Below are 22172 nucleotides of genomic sequence, written 5' to 3'. Positions count from 1 at the left end.
GCACAATCATAGCCCATTGCCACTTCAAATTCCTGGGCCCAAGGGATCCTCCCGACTCAGCCTCCCTAGTAGCTGGGACTATAGGCATGCACTACGTCACCTGGCCATGTGGCACTTTTAAAAGAACAGCCTAAGAGACTTGTGACTCAGAAGTTCGAGGAGAGTGGTGACAACAGTGCACAGATGCCAATGGCATCACAAGGCATTAATGGCTGGCACTCAGGAGGCCAAATGGGCAGGAGGTTGGAGTTATGGGAATATAGGACATAGTGGAACCCTGTTTTAAAATAAATACTAGAATTGGGTATGAGAAAAATAAAAATAAATTTTTGTGTAAATATTGATGACACCTGTTATAGTCAAAACCCAAAGGAGAGGCTGGGCACAGTGGCTTACACCTGTAATCCCAGCATTTTGGGAGACCCAGGTGGGTGTATCACATGAGGTCACGAGTTTAAGACTAGCCTAGCCAACATGGTGAAACCCTGTCTGTAATAAAAATACAAAAATTAGCCAGGCCTGGTGGCACGTGCCTGTAATCCCAGCTACTCAGGAGGCTGAGACAGGAGAATTGCTTGAACCCGGGAGGCGGAGGTTGCAGTGAATGGAGATTGCGCCACTGCACTCCAGCCTGGGTGAAAGAGAGAAGCTCCATCTCAAAAAAAAAAAAAAAAAAAAAAAGAAAAGAAAATACCCAAAGAAGAAAAAGGAATGTCCAGGGCATGATGTTATCCATGACACCTCTGTCTCAAATTGTTCAATACATCCTCACACACACACACACAAAAGACTTCAACCTCTAAGATGACATCATTATAGCTTTATAAACACGACTTTTTGTTTAATCTATAACTACATCTTGTAAAAAGTGCTAAATAAGTTTTTACTAAATTTGGAGATTATGTTTGGCATAGTCTGAATTATATTAGGCCATTTGATATTTATTAAACTTTTTTAAAATCACAAAGTCTTTTATATTTAAAGAGGAACATTAATTACCACTTGTACTTACATTTGTTTAATGGTCAATTTATTAAACTTCTATATCTAAGACATGAAAACTTGAAAATTACTATTTAACATTTAAACATTGATAAGAAACTTAAATTTCCTTAAACAATTTAAACTAAAAATTTGAAATAATTTTTTATCATTTCAAATATATAAAAGACTACTGCTCTTAAACTAATTCTAAAATAACAGTATCATTGTTGTAATTCATTCTTCTTTATTTCTATACTTGTTCTTATACCTTTTTAAGATTAAAGTAATACTTACTCTGATACCTTCCCAGCGTTACAGATTACCTGATTTTTTTGTTAGGGTATGGGATTATTTCTCTCAAGATTATTCCAACCTGACCAGCCAATTATCTGGATTTACTTATAAATAAATACCTTAAACTTCACAAAGGTTATTTTTTGTAATCTAATGTTTTGTCCCAGAATGCTTTAAGTTTTACTTGGTTGGTGTTACAAAAGCTTTTGTCTTGTCATTTATTATGTACTGATATGTTACGTAGTGTTATTAGAAACTTATTCCTGCCATTTAGTATCTTATCATGATAGGCAGGGCCATCTAAGGCTTTTATTTACTAAGAGATAAGGATCTAGTCTCTGCAGAAAAGTCTCCTTAATTGGATATCAGGTTAATTTGTCATCTGGGGACACAGACCCCACTTTATACATTTTATGTGTCACTGCTGGTACTGTGTGGTGGGCCTTCCTTTCCTTGGTACAATTCTTACTTTTTCCAGGACTGCTTGACTCTTTCCCTACTTAAACAGTGATAAACAAAAATATCCTATGTTTTATAAATAGATATGTATTTAATTAAAAAAAAACAAAATGCACAGATACTAACAGGCCCCCATTTCTTAGTCATTGAAACTTTCTTTTTTGAGATAGGGTCTCATGCTCACCCGCGCTGGAAACATGGCTCATGCAGTCTCAACCTCCTGGGCTCAAGCTATCCTCCCGCCTCAGTGCAGCTGAGACTATAGGCATGCACCACCATAACTGGATAATTTTGTATGTGTGTAGCAATGGGGGTCTTGCTGTGTTTCCCAGGCTGGTCTCGAACTCTTAGGCTCAAGCAATCATCCTGGCTCAGCCTCCCAAAGTGCTGGGATTACAGGTGCGAGCCACCACATCCAGCCCATTCTTAAACATCCTGCTATAGTTGTTTTTCTTTTTGTACTGAGACAATCTTTTGTACACTCTTAACATTTTTTTGAGTATCATTATGAACTCATGGTCTTTTCACAAACTTATTTCCATGAACTCTAAATTACTGGGTTTTTATCCCTACTTAATTTATCAGTTTGGCCAGTTTATCACAGTTTGGCCACAGCACCACTGAGCTAACCATGTATCCTCCAGCACTGGCCCCAGACATCCTTGAAAGCATCCTTGCTTTTCAGTAATAATTGTATGTTCAGGCTCATCCTGATATTGTCATACTCCAAAATGGATCAGCTACCCTTTAAGAATCCCTGGTTTATTTAGCATTCACACCCTTAGCACCCATATACCTGGTATATAGTAGGATTAATAAGTATTTGTTAAAAGAATAAACAATATTAGAGACCAAACTCTAGACAGTAAAAGTACACGTAAGAGCTGGTGGTGGGCAGAAGTGTTACTGCTTTGTTGTTGTAGCAACAGAGCAAGAGAAGACAGAGCTTTTTAAATTTATCTTTCCAAAATGTTACCATGTCCTTGTATCCTTTTCTTATAATACTAGGTATCATTGAACACTACAAATCTTTACTACACTGTGACACAATATACCTGACATTCACTCTGGAGGAATCATTGGTAGACACTGCAAAGAGATAGACAGCTATCCTCTAATACAGCTCAAACCAAGGCAAAACTGGCCTGTGTGACTGCCAGTCAAGAAAGACATGAAATTCTTATTAAAAATCTTATGAACATAGGAAACAAACTTTGTTTTCAAATTTCAGCCCCCAAATCACATTTTGAGTGGCAGATACTAATGGCATCTGAGCTGCTACTCCCATAGGTACCTCTATGAAGCATGATCCAAGTCAATAGCAACACTGATTTCATATTTACAAACGTATAGTAAGCCAGGCTTAGTAGAGCATGCCTCTAGTCCCAACTACTTGGGAGGCTAAGGCAGGATAATTTGCCTGAGCCCAGGAGGTCAAAGCTAATCTGAGCAACATAGAAAGACCACATCTCTACCAAAAAAAAAATATATATATATATAGTTGACCAGCCTAGTTGTAAATAAATGCATATCTAACTAAGTCTTCTATTTTTAGGCAAAGACTAATTTCCTTTATATGACTCTACCATGAAAACATACCTTCAATATTTTGGTGGTTCAATGAAAGTCCAGACTGGCGAAACGACCCAATGAACATTGAACAATTTTTTCTAGTCCTAAAAAATCAATTAATAAAAATAAATTTTAAAATGAAAGAAAAAAGTGTTTCTCATTCAAATACAATTTAATTTTTCTTTTTCACTTAAAGGGCTTTACAAATAGGATAATTTTTTTGCTATATCATTTCAATTATTTTTACAATTATTACCAATTTGTTAACATTTTTGTTTCAAGTAACTGCAAAAATGAAGGAGAAAGCTGAAAAAATAATAAATGACCTGAGGAGTATATACAAGCTAAACTACATTTAGGTCTAAAGGTGACTTTGGAGGTGACTGTTTGCCAAAAAGGGGTAGGAAGGTCAGGGAGAAAATGGTCCTGAAATATGTAGTTTTTCTATCTACATCATCAAACACACTGATAGTTTGTCATTACAGTTTTAGATGTAAGTGAGAGTCATTAATGATAAATTTCTCCAGGCATTACTTATCATTCTTGTATTTCACAGCAGGCAAATAAAAGGTAGGGAATACCGAAGGTAAGAAGTTAAAAGCAAAATAAGGGTCATGCCTAATCTGCAATTTTCATCATCTGCCCTGTGATAATTAAAAGCTGATTAAAGAAAGGCAATCAGCTAACTATATTTTTTCTCAGCCTAATTTACTGCATAAATGTAATCAAGATACCTTCCTTTAAAAAAAAAATGCCTCTCATTTCAGCTGTTTTAAGAGCAGTTTTTAATGCAGCAGGCACAGCTACTGGAGTCCTATGCAAGAATAATAAATTAAGCATTCTCTCCTATCCAAAAACAGAAGTGATCAATATAAGCTGTCTTCAAATAAAAATGAAAACATTCATGTAGAATGATAATTTTTGAAGCAAATAGAAAAGAATGCTGATTTTTTTTCCTAAAGTGTGATTCTTTAAGAACAAGCTGAAAACAAAATAAAACCATAGTTTGAGTTAACAGAATTTTTTCCCTTAATTGCAAGAGTATTTAAGACATAGTCTGAAAATAGAGGAAAGCTTCATCTAAATTATTACAAATAGTTATTTATGTTAGGTAAGACTACAAACAACCTAAATGTCCAGTAGTAGAGGAACAATTAAATGAATTATAGTAAAGTCAGTAATACAATAAAGTATTATAAGGTCATCAAAATTCACATTTTTAAAAACATTATGACATAAGAAAATAACTTTGATAAACTATTACTTAAAATTTAAAAACAGGATACAAAACTATCTGCAAGATGATCCCAATTTTGTAGAAAGTATGAACAAAAACAAAAATATAAATAAAGCCTAAAGTAAAATGTACCAAAATGTTAACAAATGGTTCTCTAGGCAGAGAGAATATGGATGCTGTATTAGTCTTCCTTAGTCTTTTCTTTTTTCTATTTCTTTAAATGAACTTATAATGTTGGTAGCTGGGGCAAAAGGGTTATTTTACAACAATAGCAGTTTTCAAACTTTTTGATCTTCAGACTTCTTCATACTCTTAAAAATTATTGGTGTCTTATACTTATTTATATCTACATATTAGAAACTAAAATGAAGAACAAAATTAAATATGTATAAATTTTTAAATGACAGCAATAATCCAGGAACATATTAATATATTTTTATGAAAAATTATCTTTTCCAAAATGAAAAAAATTAGGGAGAAAAGTTGCAATTTTTGACATTTTAAAACATCTCTTTAACCTGTGGCTTAATGAAAGATGACTATCATCCTATATCTGCTACTGCATTCAATCTATTGCCATATATAATTTTATTTGAAGTATATAACAAAAATCTGGCTTCACACAGATATGGAGTTGGAAAAGGGAGGAGTATTTTAATAGCCTTTTTGCATAATTGTGAATATTGCTTGGGTACAGAAAATAATACCCCAAAATATGACACTATGGCAAGCTGAGTACTCTGAATTAAAGAAAATTGAAAGGCCTGAGAAATAAGCTTCAGAACCAAGGTCTCCATCTGACCTTCCCCCTCACTCCCACCCCATTTCTCTGATCTTTTTTTTCTTGAAGCACCTGAAGGGACTCTCTCCAGAATTTCCTTATCTGACTAAGAAAGCTTCTTGAAAAAACAAAATAAAATGGTCTTAAAATCCCCTCCCTAGGAATCTCATTAAACAACCAGGAAAGATTAACTATCAGAGAAAAGACTAAAAGTCTCTAAGGCCAGGACAGGACACCACGTCCAGACAAATTCTTTATCTATTCTTCTGACAGCAGCTCCAAGAGACTACCCAAGACTTTATCTGCCTAAGACAACCTTTGTTCAGAGTGAAGTTCTGTCTCTCATCTTGCCATCAATTCCCCCAAAACTTAGAGGAACTTGTCCCAGGCCATTGTTTTTTGGGCGTATTCATTTCCCCTGAAAATCATTTACTGCTATATCCTCCATCTCCTCTTCCCCTATGAAGAATGGTATATAAACATCTGGACCTCACTGGGTTATTGGGTAACCACACTCCTGTGATTTTCCCCCATGTACATTAAATAAACTTTATACGCATTTTTATTCTATAAATCTTTCTTTTGTCTGTTCATTTTCAGCAAACCTTCACTGAGGGTAGACGACGCTTTCCCCCTCTACCCCTAAAATATTCTTTTTCAATATTACAGCAAAATTATTTAATCAACAATACTTTCCTAAAAGGAAATGTAGGAAACTCAAACAAAATTAATGAACTTTTTGCATTCTATTACATTAAAACCCATAGTTTATCTTGCACTTTTGAATGGGTCTTTTACCTTTACATGATTTTGTAACATCATGCATTGGTCTTTTAGAAAATACTTATGCACTGAGTTATGTACATTTTCCTAATGTTGACACATTTCATTATAAAATATCAAAAAATCACCTCTCAAGTTAAAAAAAAAGGTGAAACCAGTTTTCTTCCAATGCTTACAACTCAAACAAGTGCACAGGCATTTTACTCAAGATAAACACCATGGCTGCACACGGTGGCTCATGCCTGTAATCCCAGCACTTTGGGAGGCCCAGGCAGGTGGATCACTTGAGGCCAGGAGTTCAAGACCAGCGTGGCCAACATGGCAAAACCCTGTCTCTACTAAAAATACAAAAATTAGCCAGACAAGGTGGCACACACCTGTAGTCCCAGCTACTTGGGAGGCTGAGGCACAAGAATTGCTTGAATCTGGCAGACAGAGGTTGCAGTGACCCGAGATCGCACCACTGCGCTCCAGCCTGGATGACAGAGTGAGACTCTGGTTCAAAAAAAAAGATTAATATCACATATCAGTATGCACAGAAATGCTTTAAGCATACTTTCTATTTCATCACACAGAATATTAAAAATATATATACTTAAAGGTGGAGACTTACTAAAATTAATAATTTTCCTGCCTCATCAAACACAAATTGTGTTAAGTGAAACTGGCTTCTTTTTATTTTTGTAACGGAGAGCACATATCAGTGAAAAAACACAATGACTACTAGTATTCTTTGGTGCCACTGCCTTGGTTCCTATTAAGACTCCAGCATTTTACCCACCATTACTTTAGCACTATTGTGCAAATGTAAATACCATGAAATAGGCAACTAATGTGTTAGTATTATTATGAAAATAGTTTTGACCTCACAGACCCTTTAAAAGAATCTCATGGACTCCCAAAGTGTTCACAGACCATACTTTGAGAATCACTGTTTTAAAAGAACTGAAAGGATAGTTTCTTTCCTTCCTTCCTTCCTTGCTTCCTTCCTTCCTTCCTGCTTTTCTGCTTTCCTGCTTTCTTGCTTTCTTTCTCGCTTTCGAGACAGAGTCTTACTCTGTTGCCCAGGCTGGAGTGCAGTGGCATGATCTCAGCTCACTGCAACCTCCACTTCCCAGGCTCAAGCAATTCTCATGCCTCAGCCTCCTGAATAGCTGGGATTACAGACGCCCACCAACACGCCAGGCTAATTTTGTATTTTTTATTAGAGATGGAGTTTCACCATATTGGCCAGGCTGGTCTCGAACCCCTGACCTCAGGTGATCTGCCTGCCTCAGCCTCCCAGAATGCTAGGATTACAGGCGTGAGCCACCACGCCCAGCCGAGTTTCTTAAGGTATAATAAGTGTATGAAGTCTAATTTCAATAAGTTTTACAAAGCCTTCATGCCATGCTTTTATTTATTTGCATCCCCTTCATAAATTTGCACCTTCAAGCTATGCTTTAAATTCGCTTTTAAAATAATAGACAACAAAGTTAATCTGATTCAATGCCTTTTATGAAATAAAACTTATCTAGAATGTACATAAAATAACATATTTTTGCTACAAAATGGGCAATTATTCAAAAATATACAATAATTCTAGAACTCTTAAAAATGAATATTCATCTTAGATGTGCAAAATGACAAAAATACCTACAACATAATGAAGCCAAAAATTAGTATACTTACTGTAACAGAGCTTGATTTCGTTCTGTTTCATCTTGAGACTGCTAGGAAAAAAAAAAGTTTTTTCTAACTGATAAGTGTTAATTCAATGCAACAAGCTAAAAAAATTAACATTTAAAGTAATTTTTGTGTTATTCTTTCTTAGCTTCTTTTTATTGTGGTAAAATACACATAAAATTTACTATCTATTTACTATCTGTATATTTTTAAGTGTACAGTTCTCTGGCATTAAGTATACTCACACTGTTATACAACCAAGACCACCATGCACTTCCAGAACTTTTTCATTTTCCCAAACTGAAACTCCATGCTCATTAAACACTAACTCCCCACTCCCCTCTCCACAACCCATGGCAGCCACCATTCTGCTTTCTGTCTTTATTGATTTACTACTCTAGAAACATCATATAAGAGATATAAAATTTTAATCGTTCTGTGACTAGCTTATTTCACTTAGTATTCAAGGTTTATCTATGTTGTGGCATGTATCTGCATTTTCTTCCATTTTAAGACTGAATAATATTCTACTGTATGTATGTACCACATTTGGTTTATTCATCTATTGATGGACACTTGCAGCGCTTCCACCTTTTTTGGCTACTGAGAATAATGCTGCCATGAACATGTGTGTACAAATATATCTATTCAAGTCCCTGCTTTCACTTCTTCGGCATATACAATCAGAAGTGAAATTGCTAAATCATTAAGGTGATTCTGTGTTTAACTTTTTTAAGGAATAGCCATACCATTTTCCACAGCAGTTGCATCATTTTACATTCCCATCTGCTATGTACAAGGGTTCCAATTTCTCTACATTCTTGCCAACACTTGTTATTTTGGGTTTTTTTTTTTTAAAATAATAGTCATCATAATGAGTGTAAAGTGGTATTTCATTGTGATTTTGATTTGCATTTCCCTAATGATTAGTGATACTGACCATCTGTTAATTGGCCATTTTTATATCTTCTTTGGTGAAATGTCTATTTGAGCCCTTTACACGTTTTTTAATTCAGTTGTTTTTTTTTCTGCTGTGGAGTTGTAAGAACTCTTTATATATTCTGTAAACCACACATCATTTGCAAATATTTTCTCCCATTCCATAAGATGCTTTTATACTCTGTTGATGGTATCCTTTGATGCTCAAATGTTTTTAATTTTCATGTAATCTAACTTATCTATTTTTTCTTGTTGCCTGTGCTTTTGGTGTGATAACTAAGAAATCATTGCCAAATCCACTGTCATGATACTCTTCTCCAACGTTTTCTTCTAAGAGTTTTATAGTTTTGGCCCTTCTGTCTTTATTATAACTCCTTTCCACACAAAAAAAGTAGAACTTAAGTGAAGAGAAAGAGAAGTGTTCTTTTTTTTATTCCTAGTTTTTTCCTCTTCATTAATATGTGATGATCCTGAACAGCCATTCTTGTCCAGTTCTGAGTTTTAGTATTTCCCCTAAGGACCAGAAATTATATGACCTCTGTGTTACAGTGTTAAATACTAAACTGAGCAGGGCACAGTGGGTCACACCTGTAATCCTAGCACTTTGGGAGGTCAACGTGGGCAGACAGCTTGAGCCCAGGAGTTGGAGACCAGCCTAGGAAACATGGTAAAACCCAGTTTCTTCAAAAAAAAAACAAACAAACAAAAAAAAAAAAAATTAGCCAGGCATGGTTGCCCATGCCTATAGTTCCAACTACCTAGGAGGCTGAGGTGGGAGGGTCACCTGAACCCAGGGAGGTTGAGGCTGCAGTGAGCTGTGATTGCACCACTGCACCCCAGCCTGGGTGACAGAGACCCCATCTCAAAACTGATTCTGCCTAATTCTTAATTCACATCAGAAAACATGAAGTTGTTGTGTCCCTTTCAAAAAAGATAAAATACACTGATAATATGCTTCCATCTTAAGAGTTCACAACCTACTGGCTTTTGTCACTTTAAAAGGAATCTTTACCTTTAATATGTTGTCAGCATCTAAGAGCTTTAGAAAAAGACTTCTCTTTAGGGGCCCTTTATGTTTGTTTCTATGATCAGTTATAAAGCTCTCTGAAAATAAAGCCATTAGGCTGAACTTGCAAGCATTTTCATGATTACACTAATACAATACAGAACTAATGCCACTGAATACAAGTGGGGGCTGGAGATGTTAATTCGTTAATTTAACAATATGCAAATCATATCAAAAAATACAAATAAACCAATGTGATAACCTCAACCTTCTCCAATTAATGCTTAGTATTATGTACTGATAATGCATCCCTAAACACCCCAAAGTTACATTAGTTTCACACGTATATACTTCCCAAGCAGGCTTTACAGAGCTAAGAGGCCAGAGATAAGAAATGTCGAGAGACAAACCCAGAAACTCCCAAGAATTAATTAAACAGGGTATACTTACACACTTACAAGATATTTCTGTGTCTCTGCAAAGTAATTTTTCAAATATTTGTAATATTCACTTCATTTATCTTACTAAAGGACCAGTGACTTTTTCTGCTGAGGACTAATTATTCACTTGACTCTACCTACATAAGGTTCTACACTGAACTCCGGGGCTCAAGCTATCTGCCCATGTTGGCCTCTAGAAGTGCAAAAGGTAAATGCAAAAGGTAAGAAAGCAAGTAGGAAGGAAGGTTGCTCCTGACAGCCGAATTTTTTCCTCCTCTATGGACAGAACTACCAACCAAGAGCTAATGCCATTGAATACAAGTAGGGGTGGAGCTGTTAATTTGTTAATGAACAAATGCAAGAATACATGTCAATCAATTTTTTCATAAGAAACACAAATTGCCATCTATCTTTTTAATACATGTGACTGAACCTTCCCCTGTCTTTACCCCACTGCATTTTGACAAGGCCATTAAACTGTAGAGTTTTCTTGTTTTGTTTTGTTTTGGAGCTAGGATGTGAGAGGTAAGAGAGGTTAATTGTGTTAATTTAGAGGATCTAGAAAAGAAGCAAATCTATTTCTATATCCTCAACCAAAAAAGCAATCTCTTGCTATCTGAGAACATTCTCTTCCACTGATTCATGGATAACTGGCAGTGGAGTGGAATAAGTCTGGCTTGCCGGATCAGCCCAACCAATCCTGGCTCTCCATGACACACTGAATGTCTTACACAAACTACCTTCACATTTGGTAGACCAGAATAGTAGTTACTGGTATTCAATAAGTGTTTGAAGTACCTGGATGAATTGCTAACAACATTTGCTTAAGATATCTTTCTTTCAGAGTGAGGTACCCAAACTTGGTCATGTATATAGATATTTAAAAATATTTCCAAATATCCATACAATTGCCTTTTAGAGGGTTCCCTCTGGACATATGGTACCATCTGTGTACTGCTTCAGTATTCTTAAATGTTGACATCCACTCACTAGGATCTAAACACAACTTAAAAACACAGTGATTTAACCACTGAATGAGAATTGTCTTTACTCCAGCTAAGTTAGGTGCTAAAGCCCCATTTTCATCCTACTTCTTCCCAGAAATATTCCTAAGTCATTGCAACTTCTGAACAGAGACAGCAATTTTAGGAAGCAAGTCAGGATGAATTAAAGAGCCAGGAAAAGTATACCATGGGCAGTAGTGATCAGCTCAGTAGAGTCAGGGGTACCTAACTTTAGAAAAATCACATTGTATTTGAGTAGCCCAGCAATTTATTACTCAGTGAGGCAGCTAGTAAGAGAGAATGCTACCTGCCCACTGGGGCTTTAAAAGACCATGCAGTGCATAATCTCTCCATGAGCTCTGGCCTTGCCAGCCCTGATCCTTCTTCTATTACACACTCATCAAACAAGCCTGTGGTTATTTATTTCCCCTTCAAGGTTTCCTTTAATGCTCATTTTAACTGATTCTCTCTCTGAATCTGGATAAAGGTGGAAGACAGAGGCTGCAAAAGGGAAAAGGAAAGTGAGATTCAAGTTGTATTCACAACTCTCAGATAAATAGTTCTGAGGTAGAAGAAGCAGCCTACTGGTAATAATTGCACAATTCAATTAATCATTACTGCCTGTCAACAAGTATCTTCTAGATGACCAAAAACTGACTATGAGACCAGTGATGCCCACTGTATTAGTCAGGATCCTCCAGAGAAGCAGAACCAATGGGATGTGTACATATGTAAAAAGAGTTTTATTATAAGGAATTGGCTCCCACAATTATGGAAACTAGCAAGTGCAAATACGCAGTGTGAACTGTCAGGCTCGAGACACAGCCAGCCAACTGTATAGTTCCAGTCTAAAGGTGAACAGGCAGGGAACCAGAACAGGCAATAGTACAGATGAAGTTTAAAGGCCAGCAGGAAATCATCTGGGAGAGCTAATGGTGCTGATAAAATCTAAAGACAGTCTGCTACAGAATTCTCTCTTGTGGGGAGAGGCAGGTCTTTTTGTTCTACTCAGGTCTTCCAACTGATTAGATGAGGCCTACCCACATGATGGAGGGCAGTCTGCTTTACTCACGTCCACTGACTTTAATGTTAATTTCATTCAAAAACACTCACAGAAATATCCAGAATAATGTTTGACCAACTATCTGAACATTCTGTGACCCAGCCAAGTTGACACATAAAATGAATCATCATGCCCCCCTAATTTTGACATACCCATGTCTCCATTATCTCTCCAGGCATATCACTAAACTCTCCAAACAAACCAAAATCTATTCATGTAACGTTTTAAAACTGCTTGCCATATAGCATACATGTAAAGAACTAGAAAAGGAATTTTATAAGACCCAACAAAAATGAGGAGTATGAAATATTTTTTAAGATTGCTGCCTACATTTAAAAAAATTAATATGACATACATCAAATCAAAGATCTTCTATTTCTTCATTGTCTGTTCTTATTTAAAATAGCTCATCATTTCTAAAATAGTATTCTTCAAAGTTGAAATGTCGATATTGGTATCTGTGAATCTGGGAAGAATTTATTTAGAAACCTGTTTCATAATTATTTAGAATTTACTTAGAAATCTAATTCCAGTTGCAAAACAACAAATTAAAAAAACACTCTGAGAAAGTGCCTTTTCAGGTATCTCAATTTCTTTATCTGATAAAATCAGTTTCTCTCATATAGTTAAATTTCAAAAGGTTTATTTTCATAGGATAAAACAATGAAAGAAGCAACATTTATCAATTTAGAAAATAGCATTAATTAAAATTTGCTACAGATGTGCACATACTGGGATTACATTGCCTTTTACTGTAGGCAAAAGTAGGATATAAAAGAATGTTAAAGGAGGTATCTATTCTTCCAATGAAAGTTTTTTAAAAAGAAACAAATATCCAATACTTCACTTATCCTTCTTAATCTAGTTTTACAAGCCCATACTCAGCAGATGGCTAGTTTACTATCTGATGATAAAGTTTTGAAGAATGTTAACTCTTCAAGTCCTCTAAGGCAATTGTTCCAAGCTGACTGAATATTAGAAGTTAATTGGAAGACTTTTGAAAACTGAACATTCCCAGGTTCCACCCACGTATGGGTCTGAGAACCCATATATTTAAAAAGCTACCCAAATGGGTCTGATAATCATACTTTTTAAACCATGTTCTGAGGTACAATACAGTTGCTGGTACAACAATCACATAGCAAATGTTTCCGAAGTAAATTGAAAGAAAAATAATTATTACCTCCTATTTCACAATTACTGAAGCCAGAGGAAATAAATATTATTTTTTCTGAACTCAGAAGTTACAAAATTAATTTTTAAATGAGTTATTAGAAGCCAAATATAGATCTCTCAATTTCAAGGAAAGATATTTGGTGTTAAATGTTTTGCTTTTTATCAGAGATCATTTATTTGATACACTTTCCTAAGTATGATATTAAGTAGACCTTCACATTAACTTTTGGGAAATGCTGTCAGTTTCTGCTACTAAAATGTATGTATCTTTCCTTCCATTCCTTATCTCTGGTTAGCTAACTTATTTATGCCAAGGTGCTAACAGAATCATCCCTTATTTTTCCCCATGACATTTGCTTTAAAAAAAAAATTGAGATTTTTCTCTTTGATGTAGGTGTTCAGTGCTATAAATCTCTTTCTTAACACTCCTTAGCTGTGCCCCAGAGATTCTGGTATGTTGTGTCTTTGCTCTCATTAATTTCAAAGAACGTCTTGATTTCTGCCTTAATTTCATTATTTACCCAAAAGTCATTCAGGAGAAAGTTGTTTAATTTCTGTGTAATTGTACGGTTTTGAGCAATTTTCTTGGCCTTGACTTCTATTTTTATTGCGCTGTGGTCCAAGAGTGTGGTTGGTATGATTTCAGTTTTTTGAGTTTGATGAAAATTGTTTCACGTCTGATTGCAGGGTCAATTTTAGAGTATGTGCCATGTGGCAATGAAAAGAATGTATATTCTGTTGTCTTCGGGTAGAGAGTTCTGTAGATGTCTACTAGGTCCATTTGGTCAAGTGTTGAGTTCAGGTCTTGAATCTCTTTGTAAATTTTCTGCCTCAATGATCTGTCTAATACTGTTGGTGTGGTGTTGAAGTCTCCTAGTATTATTGTGTGGGAGTCCAAGTCTCTTCTTAGGTCTCTAAGAACTTGCTTTATGAATATGGGTGCACCTGAGTTGGGTGCCTACAGATTTAGGACAGTTAGGTCTTCTTGTTGAATGGAACCCTTTACCATTATGTAATGCCCTTCTTTTTCTTGCTATGGACTAGGGAAGGGAATGTCCCTCTTTGTCTTTTTTGATCTTTGTTGCTTAAAGACTGTTTTGTCTGAAATTAGGATTGCATCACTTGCTTTTTTCTGTTTTCTATTTGCTTGGTGGATTTTTCTCCAACTTTTTATTTTGAGCCTATGGGTATCACTGTATGTGAGATGGGTCTCTTGAAGACAGCATACCTCTGGGTCTTACCTCTTTATCCAGCTTGCCACTCTGTGCCTTTTAATGGGGACATTTAGTTCATTTATATTCAAGGTTAGTATTGATATGTGTGGATTTGATCCTGTCATGTTGTTAGCTGGTCTTTATGCAGATTTGTTTGTGTGGTTGCTTTATACTGTCACTAGTCTGTGTACTTAAGTGTGTTTTTGTAGTGGCTGGTAACAATCTTTCCTTTCCATATTTAGTGCTTCTTTTAGGAGCTCTTGTAAGGAAATTCTGGTGGTAATGAATTCCCTGAGCATTTGCTTGTCTCAAAAGGATCTTATTTCTCAAATTAACAACTAAACATCACAACTAGAAGAACTGGAGAGGTAAGAGTAAAGCAACCTCAAAGCTGGTAGAAGACAAGAAATATCCAAAAATCAGAGCTGAACTGAAGGAGACAGAGACATGAAAACCATACAAAAGATCAACAAATCCAGAAGTTGGTTCTTTGGAAAAAATTAATAGGACAGATAGAATTCTAGGTAGACTAATAAAGAAGAAAAGAGAGAAGATCCAAGTAAACAATTAGAAATGGCAAAGGAGATGCTACCACTGACCCCACAGAAATGCAAACAGCCATCAGAGACAACTATGGACACCTCTATGCACATAAATCTAAAATTCCAGAAGAAATGGATAAATTCCTGGACATATACATCCTTCCAAAACTGAATCAGGAAGAAATTGAATACTTAAACAGACCAATAATGAGCTCTGAAATTAAATCAGTAATAAACAGCCTACCAACTAGGAAAAGCCCAGGACCAGAGAGATTCACAGCTGAATTATAACAGATGTACAAAGAGCTGGTGCCATTCCCACTGAAGTTATTACAAAAAATTGAGGAGGAGAGACTCATCCCCAACTCATTCTAGGAGGCTAGCATAATCCTAATACTAAAACCTGTCAGAGCCACAACAAAAAAAAGAAAACTTCAGACCAATATCCTTGATGAACATATATGCTCATCAAAATCCTCAACAAAATACTAACAAACTAAATGCGAATTAGCACAACAAAAAGCTAATTCACCAGGATCGAGTAGGCCTTATCTCTGGAATGCTTCAACATATTCAAATCAATAAATGTGATTCATCACATAAACAGAAATAAAAGACAAAAACCACATGATTATCCCAACAGATGCAGAAAAGGCTTTCAATCAAATTCAAATCCCTTCATGTTAAAAACCCTCATAACCTAGGTATTGAAGGAACAAACTCCAAAATAATAAGAGCCACCTATGACAAAGACACAGCCACCACCAAACATCATACTGAATGGGCAAAACTTGGAAGCATTCCCCTTGAAAACCAGAACAAAATAAGGATGCCTTCTCTCACCACTCCTATTCAACATAATATTGGAAGTCCTGGCCACAGCAGTCAGGTAAGAGAAAGAAATAAAAGGCATCCAAATAAAAAGAGAGGAAGTCAAACTATCCCTGTTTGCAGATGACATGCTTCTATATCTAGAAAACCCCATAGTCTCTGCTCCGTGAGCTGATAAGCAACTTCAGCAAAGTTTCAGAACACAAAATTGATGTACAAAAATCAGTAGCATTCCTATACACCAAGAGCAGCCAAACTGACAGCCAAAAGTAACACAATCCCATTCACAATTGCCAAAACTACAACACCAAAAACAAACAAACAAGCAAACAAACAAAAACACTAGGAATCCAGCTAACTAGGGAGGTGAAAGATCTCTACAATGAGAATTATAAAACACTGCTCAAAGAAACCATAGGTGACACAAATAGAAGAACATTCCATACTCATGAATAGGAAGACTCAATATCGTTAAAATGAGCATATCAACCAAAGCAATTTACAGATTCAATGCTATGACATCCTTCACAGAACCAGAAAAAACTATTCTAAAATTCATATGGAACCAGAAAAGAGCCCGAATAGCCAAGGCAATCCTGAACGAAAGAAAAAGCTGGAGGAATCACATTGCCTGTCTTCAAACTGTACAAAGCTACAGTAACCAAATCAGCATGGTACTGGTACAAAAATAGACACATAAACCAATGGAACAGAACAGAATGCCCAGAAATATAGCTACACACCTATGACCATCTGATCTTTGGCAAAGCTGACAAAAACGAGCAATGGGGAAAGAACTCCTTATTCAATAAAAGGTGCTGGGATAACTGGCTAGCTATATACAGAAGGTTGAAGCTGGACCTCTTTCTTATACCATATATAAAAATCAACTCAAGATGGATTAAAGATCTAAATATAAAACTTAAAACTATACAAACCCTGGAAGATAACCTAGGAAATACCATTTTGGACATGGGAACTGGCAAAGATTTGATGATGAAAATTCCAAAAGCAATCCCAAGAAAAACAAAAACTGACAAATGGGACCTAATTAAACCAAACAGCTTCTGCACAGCAAAAGAAACTATTAACAGAGTAAACAGGCAACCTACAGAATGGTAGAAAACATTCAACAGGCAACCTATGGAATGGAGAAAATGTTTGCAAATTATACATCTGAAAAAGGTCTAATACACAGAATCTACAAGGAACTTACACAAATGTACAAGCAAAAAACAACTCCATTAAAAAGTGGGCAATGGCCAGGCACGGTGGCTCACACCTGTAATTCTAGCACTTTGGAGGCCAAGGCGGGTGGATCACCTGAGGTCGAAAGTTTGAGACCAGCCTAACCAATACGGAGAATCCCTGTCTCTACTAAAAATACAAAAAAATTAGCCGAGCATGGTGGTGCATGCCTGTAATTCCAGCTACTCGGGAGGCTGAGGCAGGAGAATCGCTTGAACCTGGGAGGCAGACACTGTGGTGAGCTGAGATCATGCCATTGCATGCCAGACTGGACAACGAGAGCAAAACTCCATCTCAAAAAAAAAAAAAAAAAGTGGGCAAAAGACATGAACAGACACTTTACACAAGAAGACATATACGTGGCCAACAAGCATACAAAAAAATGCTCAATGTCACTAATCATTCAGGAAATGCAAATCAATGAGATACCAGCTCACACCAGTCAAAATGGCTATTAAAATTTAAAGAATAACAGGCCAGCTGCAGTGGCTAATGCTTGTAATCCCAGCACTTTGGGAGGTCAAAGTGGGCAGATCACTTGCAGTCAGGTGTTTGAGACCCGCCTGGCCAACATGGCAAAACCCTGTCTCCACTAAAAATACAATTACCCAGGCATGGTGGCACGTGATGGAATACTACGCAGCCATAAAGAAGAATGAGATCATGTCCTTTGCAGCAACATGGATGGAACTGGAGGCCATTATCCTTAGCAAACTAATGCAGAAACAGAAAACCAAATAACGCATGTTCTCACTTACAGGTAGGAGCTAAATCATGAGAACATGTGGACAGAAGGAGGGGAAAAACAGATACTGGAGCTTACTTCAGGGAGAATGACGGGAGAAGGAAAAGGTTCAGAAAAAAAAACTGTGGGGTACTATGCTTAGTACCCAGGTGATAATAATCCGTACACCAAAAAAATTGATTCTCAGAAATCTACATGCAGTTTGAAATGACATAAAGTCAAAATCATATTTTAAAAGACAAAAAAGTAAAAATTCTTTGTGTGTATGTGCATGCACACACACATACATACATTCACACACATAAGACAACAGAAGTGTCTTTTCAGTGGCCTATATCTCAAATTATACCATACAGGCTATATCTTCTTCACAAGTTTAAGAAGAATCTCTAATATAAAATGGAGATGAAAATCATAATTATTACATCCTATTTTAACCTCTGTTCCTCTCATGTCTGCATCTCTACCAAAGGGTGAAAAACATAAGAGGTGTAAGAGTGGACAAAAGAAAACACAGTTCACTTTTGAACAACACAGGCTTGAACTGTGTAGGTTCACTTATACATGAAATTTTTTCAACCCCTGCCGCCCCTGGGAAAGCAAAACCAACCCCTCCTCTTTTTCTCTTTTTCTTCCCCAGTCTACTCAATGTGAAGACAATAGGATGAAGATCTTTATGATGACCTACTTGCACTTAATGAATAGTAAATATGTTTTCTTTTCTTTATGATCTTCTTAACATTTTCTTTTCTCTATCTTACTGTGTTGTAACAATATAGTATATAATACATATAAAAGAATATGTATTGACTATCAATAAGGCTTCCAGTCAACAGTAGGCTATAAATAGTTAAGTTTTGGGAGAGTCAAAAGTTGCATGTGGATTTTTCACTGCACAGAGGGTCAGCATCCCTAACGCCCAAATTGTTCAAGGATCAACTGTATTTTAAATTCTCCCTTCTAAAACAATTGTTTTCATCAAAGTTGCAACAAAGAAATAGAATGACTGGTTAAGAAAGAGGTAAAAATTAATAAGAAAAGAGGAAAGCAGCAAAATAATAGACAAAAAGAATTATCATTAGTAATTTGCCACTCTGAGTGATAGCATTTCCAATTTTTAATGAGTATGTATTCAATCAACACACTACACACCTGTAATATTGTATCCTCGCTAAGAATAGGCATCATCTTATTTTTATTCATTTGCTCTTGCAGATCCTCTCTGAGCTTAAATCCAAGTTGAATCTCAGGAGAAGGCATGCCTAGAATGAAACATAATCATAAATCATTTGCAACAGTTTTATTGCTCTGCTTTGACAATGGCCCATGAACTTTATGGGCATGCAAAATGTTATCAAGAATCATCTAGTATATCATAATTTCTTTTTTTATTTCTTCTAAAAAAAAACGGGATATATGTGCAGAACGTGCAGGTTTGTTACATAGGTATACGTGTGCCATGGTGGTTTGCTGCACCTATTGATGTGTCCTCTAAGTTCCCTCCCCTCACCCCCCAACTCCCAACAGGCCCTGGTGTGTGTTGTTCCCCTCTCTGTGTCCATGTGTTCTCAACATTCAGCTCCCGCTTATGAGTGAGAACATGCAGCGTTTGGTTTTCTGTTCCTCTGTTAGTTTGTTGAGTATGATGGCTTCCAGCTTCATCCATGTCCCTGCAAAGGACATGATCTCATTCCTTTTAGTGGCTGCACAGTATTTCATGGTGTGTATGTACCATACTTTCTTTATCCAGTCTATCATTGATGGGCATTTGGGTTGGTTCCATGTCTTTGCTATTGTAAATAGTGCTGCAGTAAACATACATGTGCATGTGTCTTTATAGTAGAATGATTTATAATCCTTTGGGTTTATACCCAGTAATGGGATTGCTGGGTCAAATGGTATTTCTAGTTCTAGATACTTGAGGAATCCCTGTACTGTCTTCCACAATGGTTGAACTAATTTACATTCCCACCAACAGTGTAAAAGCATTCCTATTTCTTCACAGCCTTGACAGCATCTATTGTTTCCTGACTTTTTAATAATCACCATTCTGACAGGCATGAGATGGTATCTCCTTGTGGTTTTAATTTGCATTTCTCTGATGATCAGTGATGTTGAGCTTTTTTTCATATGTTTGTAGCATATCATAATTTCTTAACTGCCACTTTTATGTGTAATATTTTTTAATTATTAAGAGGAAATACATATACTACACTGAATGAAATAATACTTGATATTTATTTGTCTCAGGATGAATAAAGGCAATCAATATGCATAGAAAGTACACGGACTTAAACACCACTAGAATAACTTAAAAATTCCTTTTTAAATTCATTTTAGATCGTTTTTTGAAACTCATAATACTAGTACATAATCCAAAAGAGCCACAGTTTTTGTTTCCAAAATGGCAAACTGAGCCCATATTTTTTAACCTTCCAAGTTCATAGAAAGATATGCAAAGAAATTACTAGATTTTTGGTTTTTGAAAATCTGAAGCAATAATGGAAAGGAAAGGAATATAGAAATATACCCCCTATAGATCAAAAGATGGGAATGGATTCAAGGAAACCCAAACAGTAGTAAACAGCTTGTTATAGACTGAATGTCTGTGCACACCCGCCCCAGCCAAATTCATATGCTGATGCCCTAACCGCCAATGCGATGATATTAGAAGGTAAGATCTTTGAGAGGTAGTTGGGTTTAGATGAGGTATTGAGGGTGAAGCCCTCATAATCCCTCCTGAGATTAATATCCTTATAAAAAGAGAGAGAAAAACCAGAGCTCTCTCTCCCTGAACACAAAGAGGAGGTCATGTGAGCACACAGCAATGTAGCAGCCATCTGCACAATCCAGGAAGAGGGTCCTTACCCGAACCAAATCTGCCAGCACCTTGATTTTGGATTTCTCATCCTCCAGAACTGTGAAAAATAAATGTCTGTAGATCAAACCATCCAGTCTATAGTATTTTGTTATAGCAGCCCAAACTGACTAAGACACAGCTTATCACACAACACAGGAAAAGGAAGAGATGCCTCAGAAATAACTATATATATATACACACATTTCTTCCATTAGAATTCCAGAAAACCACCCAGTTCACAGAAAATCCCACTAACAAAAGTTGGAAGAAGGTAAATTGGAAGAACACATGATTAAACTGTCATACTGCATTGAGCTTGCTGTTTGTACCAAAGAAACTTAGGATGAATGCTGTGGCCAATTATGCTGTATAACAGGATATCTTCCCTACCATATATAGAAATATATTATACTAAAGCTAAGGATGATAAAATAATGTAGTGATGAAATAGTCACAGAAATAGTCAAATAGGTCAATGAAACAAAACAATGAGTAGAAAATGGACATACATACACATATATATGGAAATTTAATATATGACAATGGTATTTTAAACCGGGGCAACAAGATGGATTATTCAATAAATAATATTGGGAAAATTGGTTAACCATTTCAAAAAAATAAAGTTTGAGCCCTACCTTTCCCATATGCCAAAATATTCCAAGCATTGAAAATATAAAAGCTATAAATATAATCAATAGAAATAAAGATTAAAAATGTATCTTTATGGTTTTGAGGTCACTGAAGTATTTCTAAGTCTGACAGAGAAAGAAGAAACCCTAAAAGAGAAGACCAACAGCTTTTACTACACAAAAATTTAAAATTTCTTCACTGCAAAATATATCATGAATAATATTAAAAGATAACCAGAAAACTGGGTAAAACTATTCACAATATATATGACAAAGATTTGCTATCTTTAATATATAAAATGCTCTTACAAATCAATAATAAAATGAAAATAATTTGGAGACAGATGCAGGCAATTCACACACAAAAAAATTATTGATTATCAATATTAAAATAGGCCTAACACTGGTATTCCTTGAAAATGCAAACTAAATCAGATACTTTTTATTTGACATAGACTGAGTTATTTCCTGCGTTGGTTATAGGGAGAAGGAGACATCTTTTTAGGGGGACATATATGACAAGAGCTGAGCACAAAGTTTTAGAGCACAAAGTTATTCTAAGGAAAAAATCAGAAAAGCAGGCAAAAGTATAAGTATTAATATATTCATATTTTGTAATAGTATTGAAAAACATTAAATATCACTAATTCATTAAATAAGGTACATTCATACAATGGAATAATACATAGCAATGTAA

At 35.8% G+C, this 22172-nt stretch overlaps 1 protein-coding gene across 11 annotated transcripts in view; it reads right to left on the bottom strand.

The window, feature by feature from the left end:
* The window catches only part of ANKRD31 (ankyrin repeat domain 31), a 259562-nt gene that overhangs the window by 144284 nt on the left and 93106 nt on the right, over nucleotides 1–22172 (bottom strand). For 8 of the 11 annotated variants that reach the window (XM_063623128.1, XM_063623127.1, XM_063623130.1 and 5 more), the window contains 3 exons: nucleotides 19136–19245; nucleotides 7782–7822; nucleotides 3337–3413 (listed from right to left, as the gene is read on the bottom strand). In XM_063623128.1, coding sequence (XP_063479198.1) covers nucleotides 3337–3413; nucleotides 7782–7822; nucleotides 19136–19245 — 228 coding nt within the window. The remainder of the gene's footprint in view (nucleotides 1–3336; nucleotides 3414–7781; nucleotides 7823–19135; nucleotides 19246–22172) is intronic. The other 3 variants (XM_063623124.1, XM_055253134.2, XM_055253137.2) reach the window with 1 other exon arrangement.

Source organism: Symphalangus syndactylus, chromosome 18, assembly GCF_028878055.3.
Source record: "Symphalangus syndactylus isolate Jambi chromosome 18, NHGRI_mSymSyn1-v2.1_pri, whole genome shotgun sequence".
NCBI classification, from domain to species: domain Eukaryota; kingdom Metazoa; phylum Chordata; class Mammalia; order Primates; family Hylobatidae; genus Symphalangus; species Symphalangus syndactylus.
This window is presented reverse-complemented; position numbering and strand designations above follow the sequence as displayed.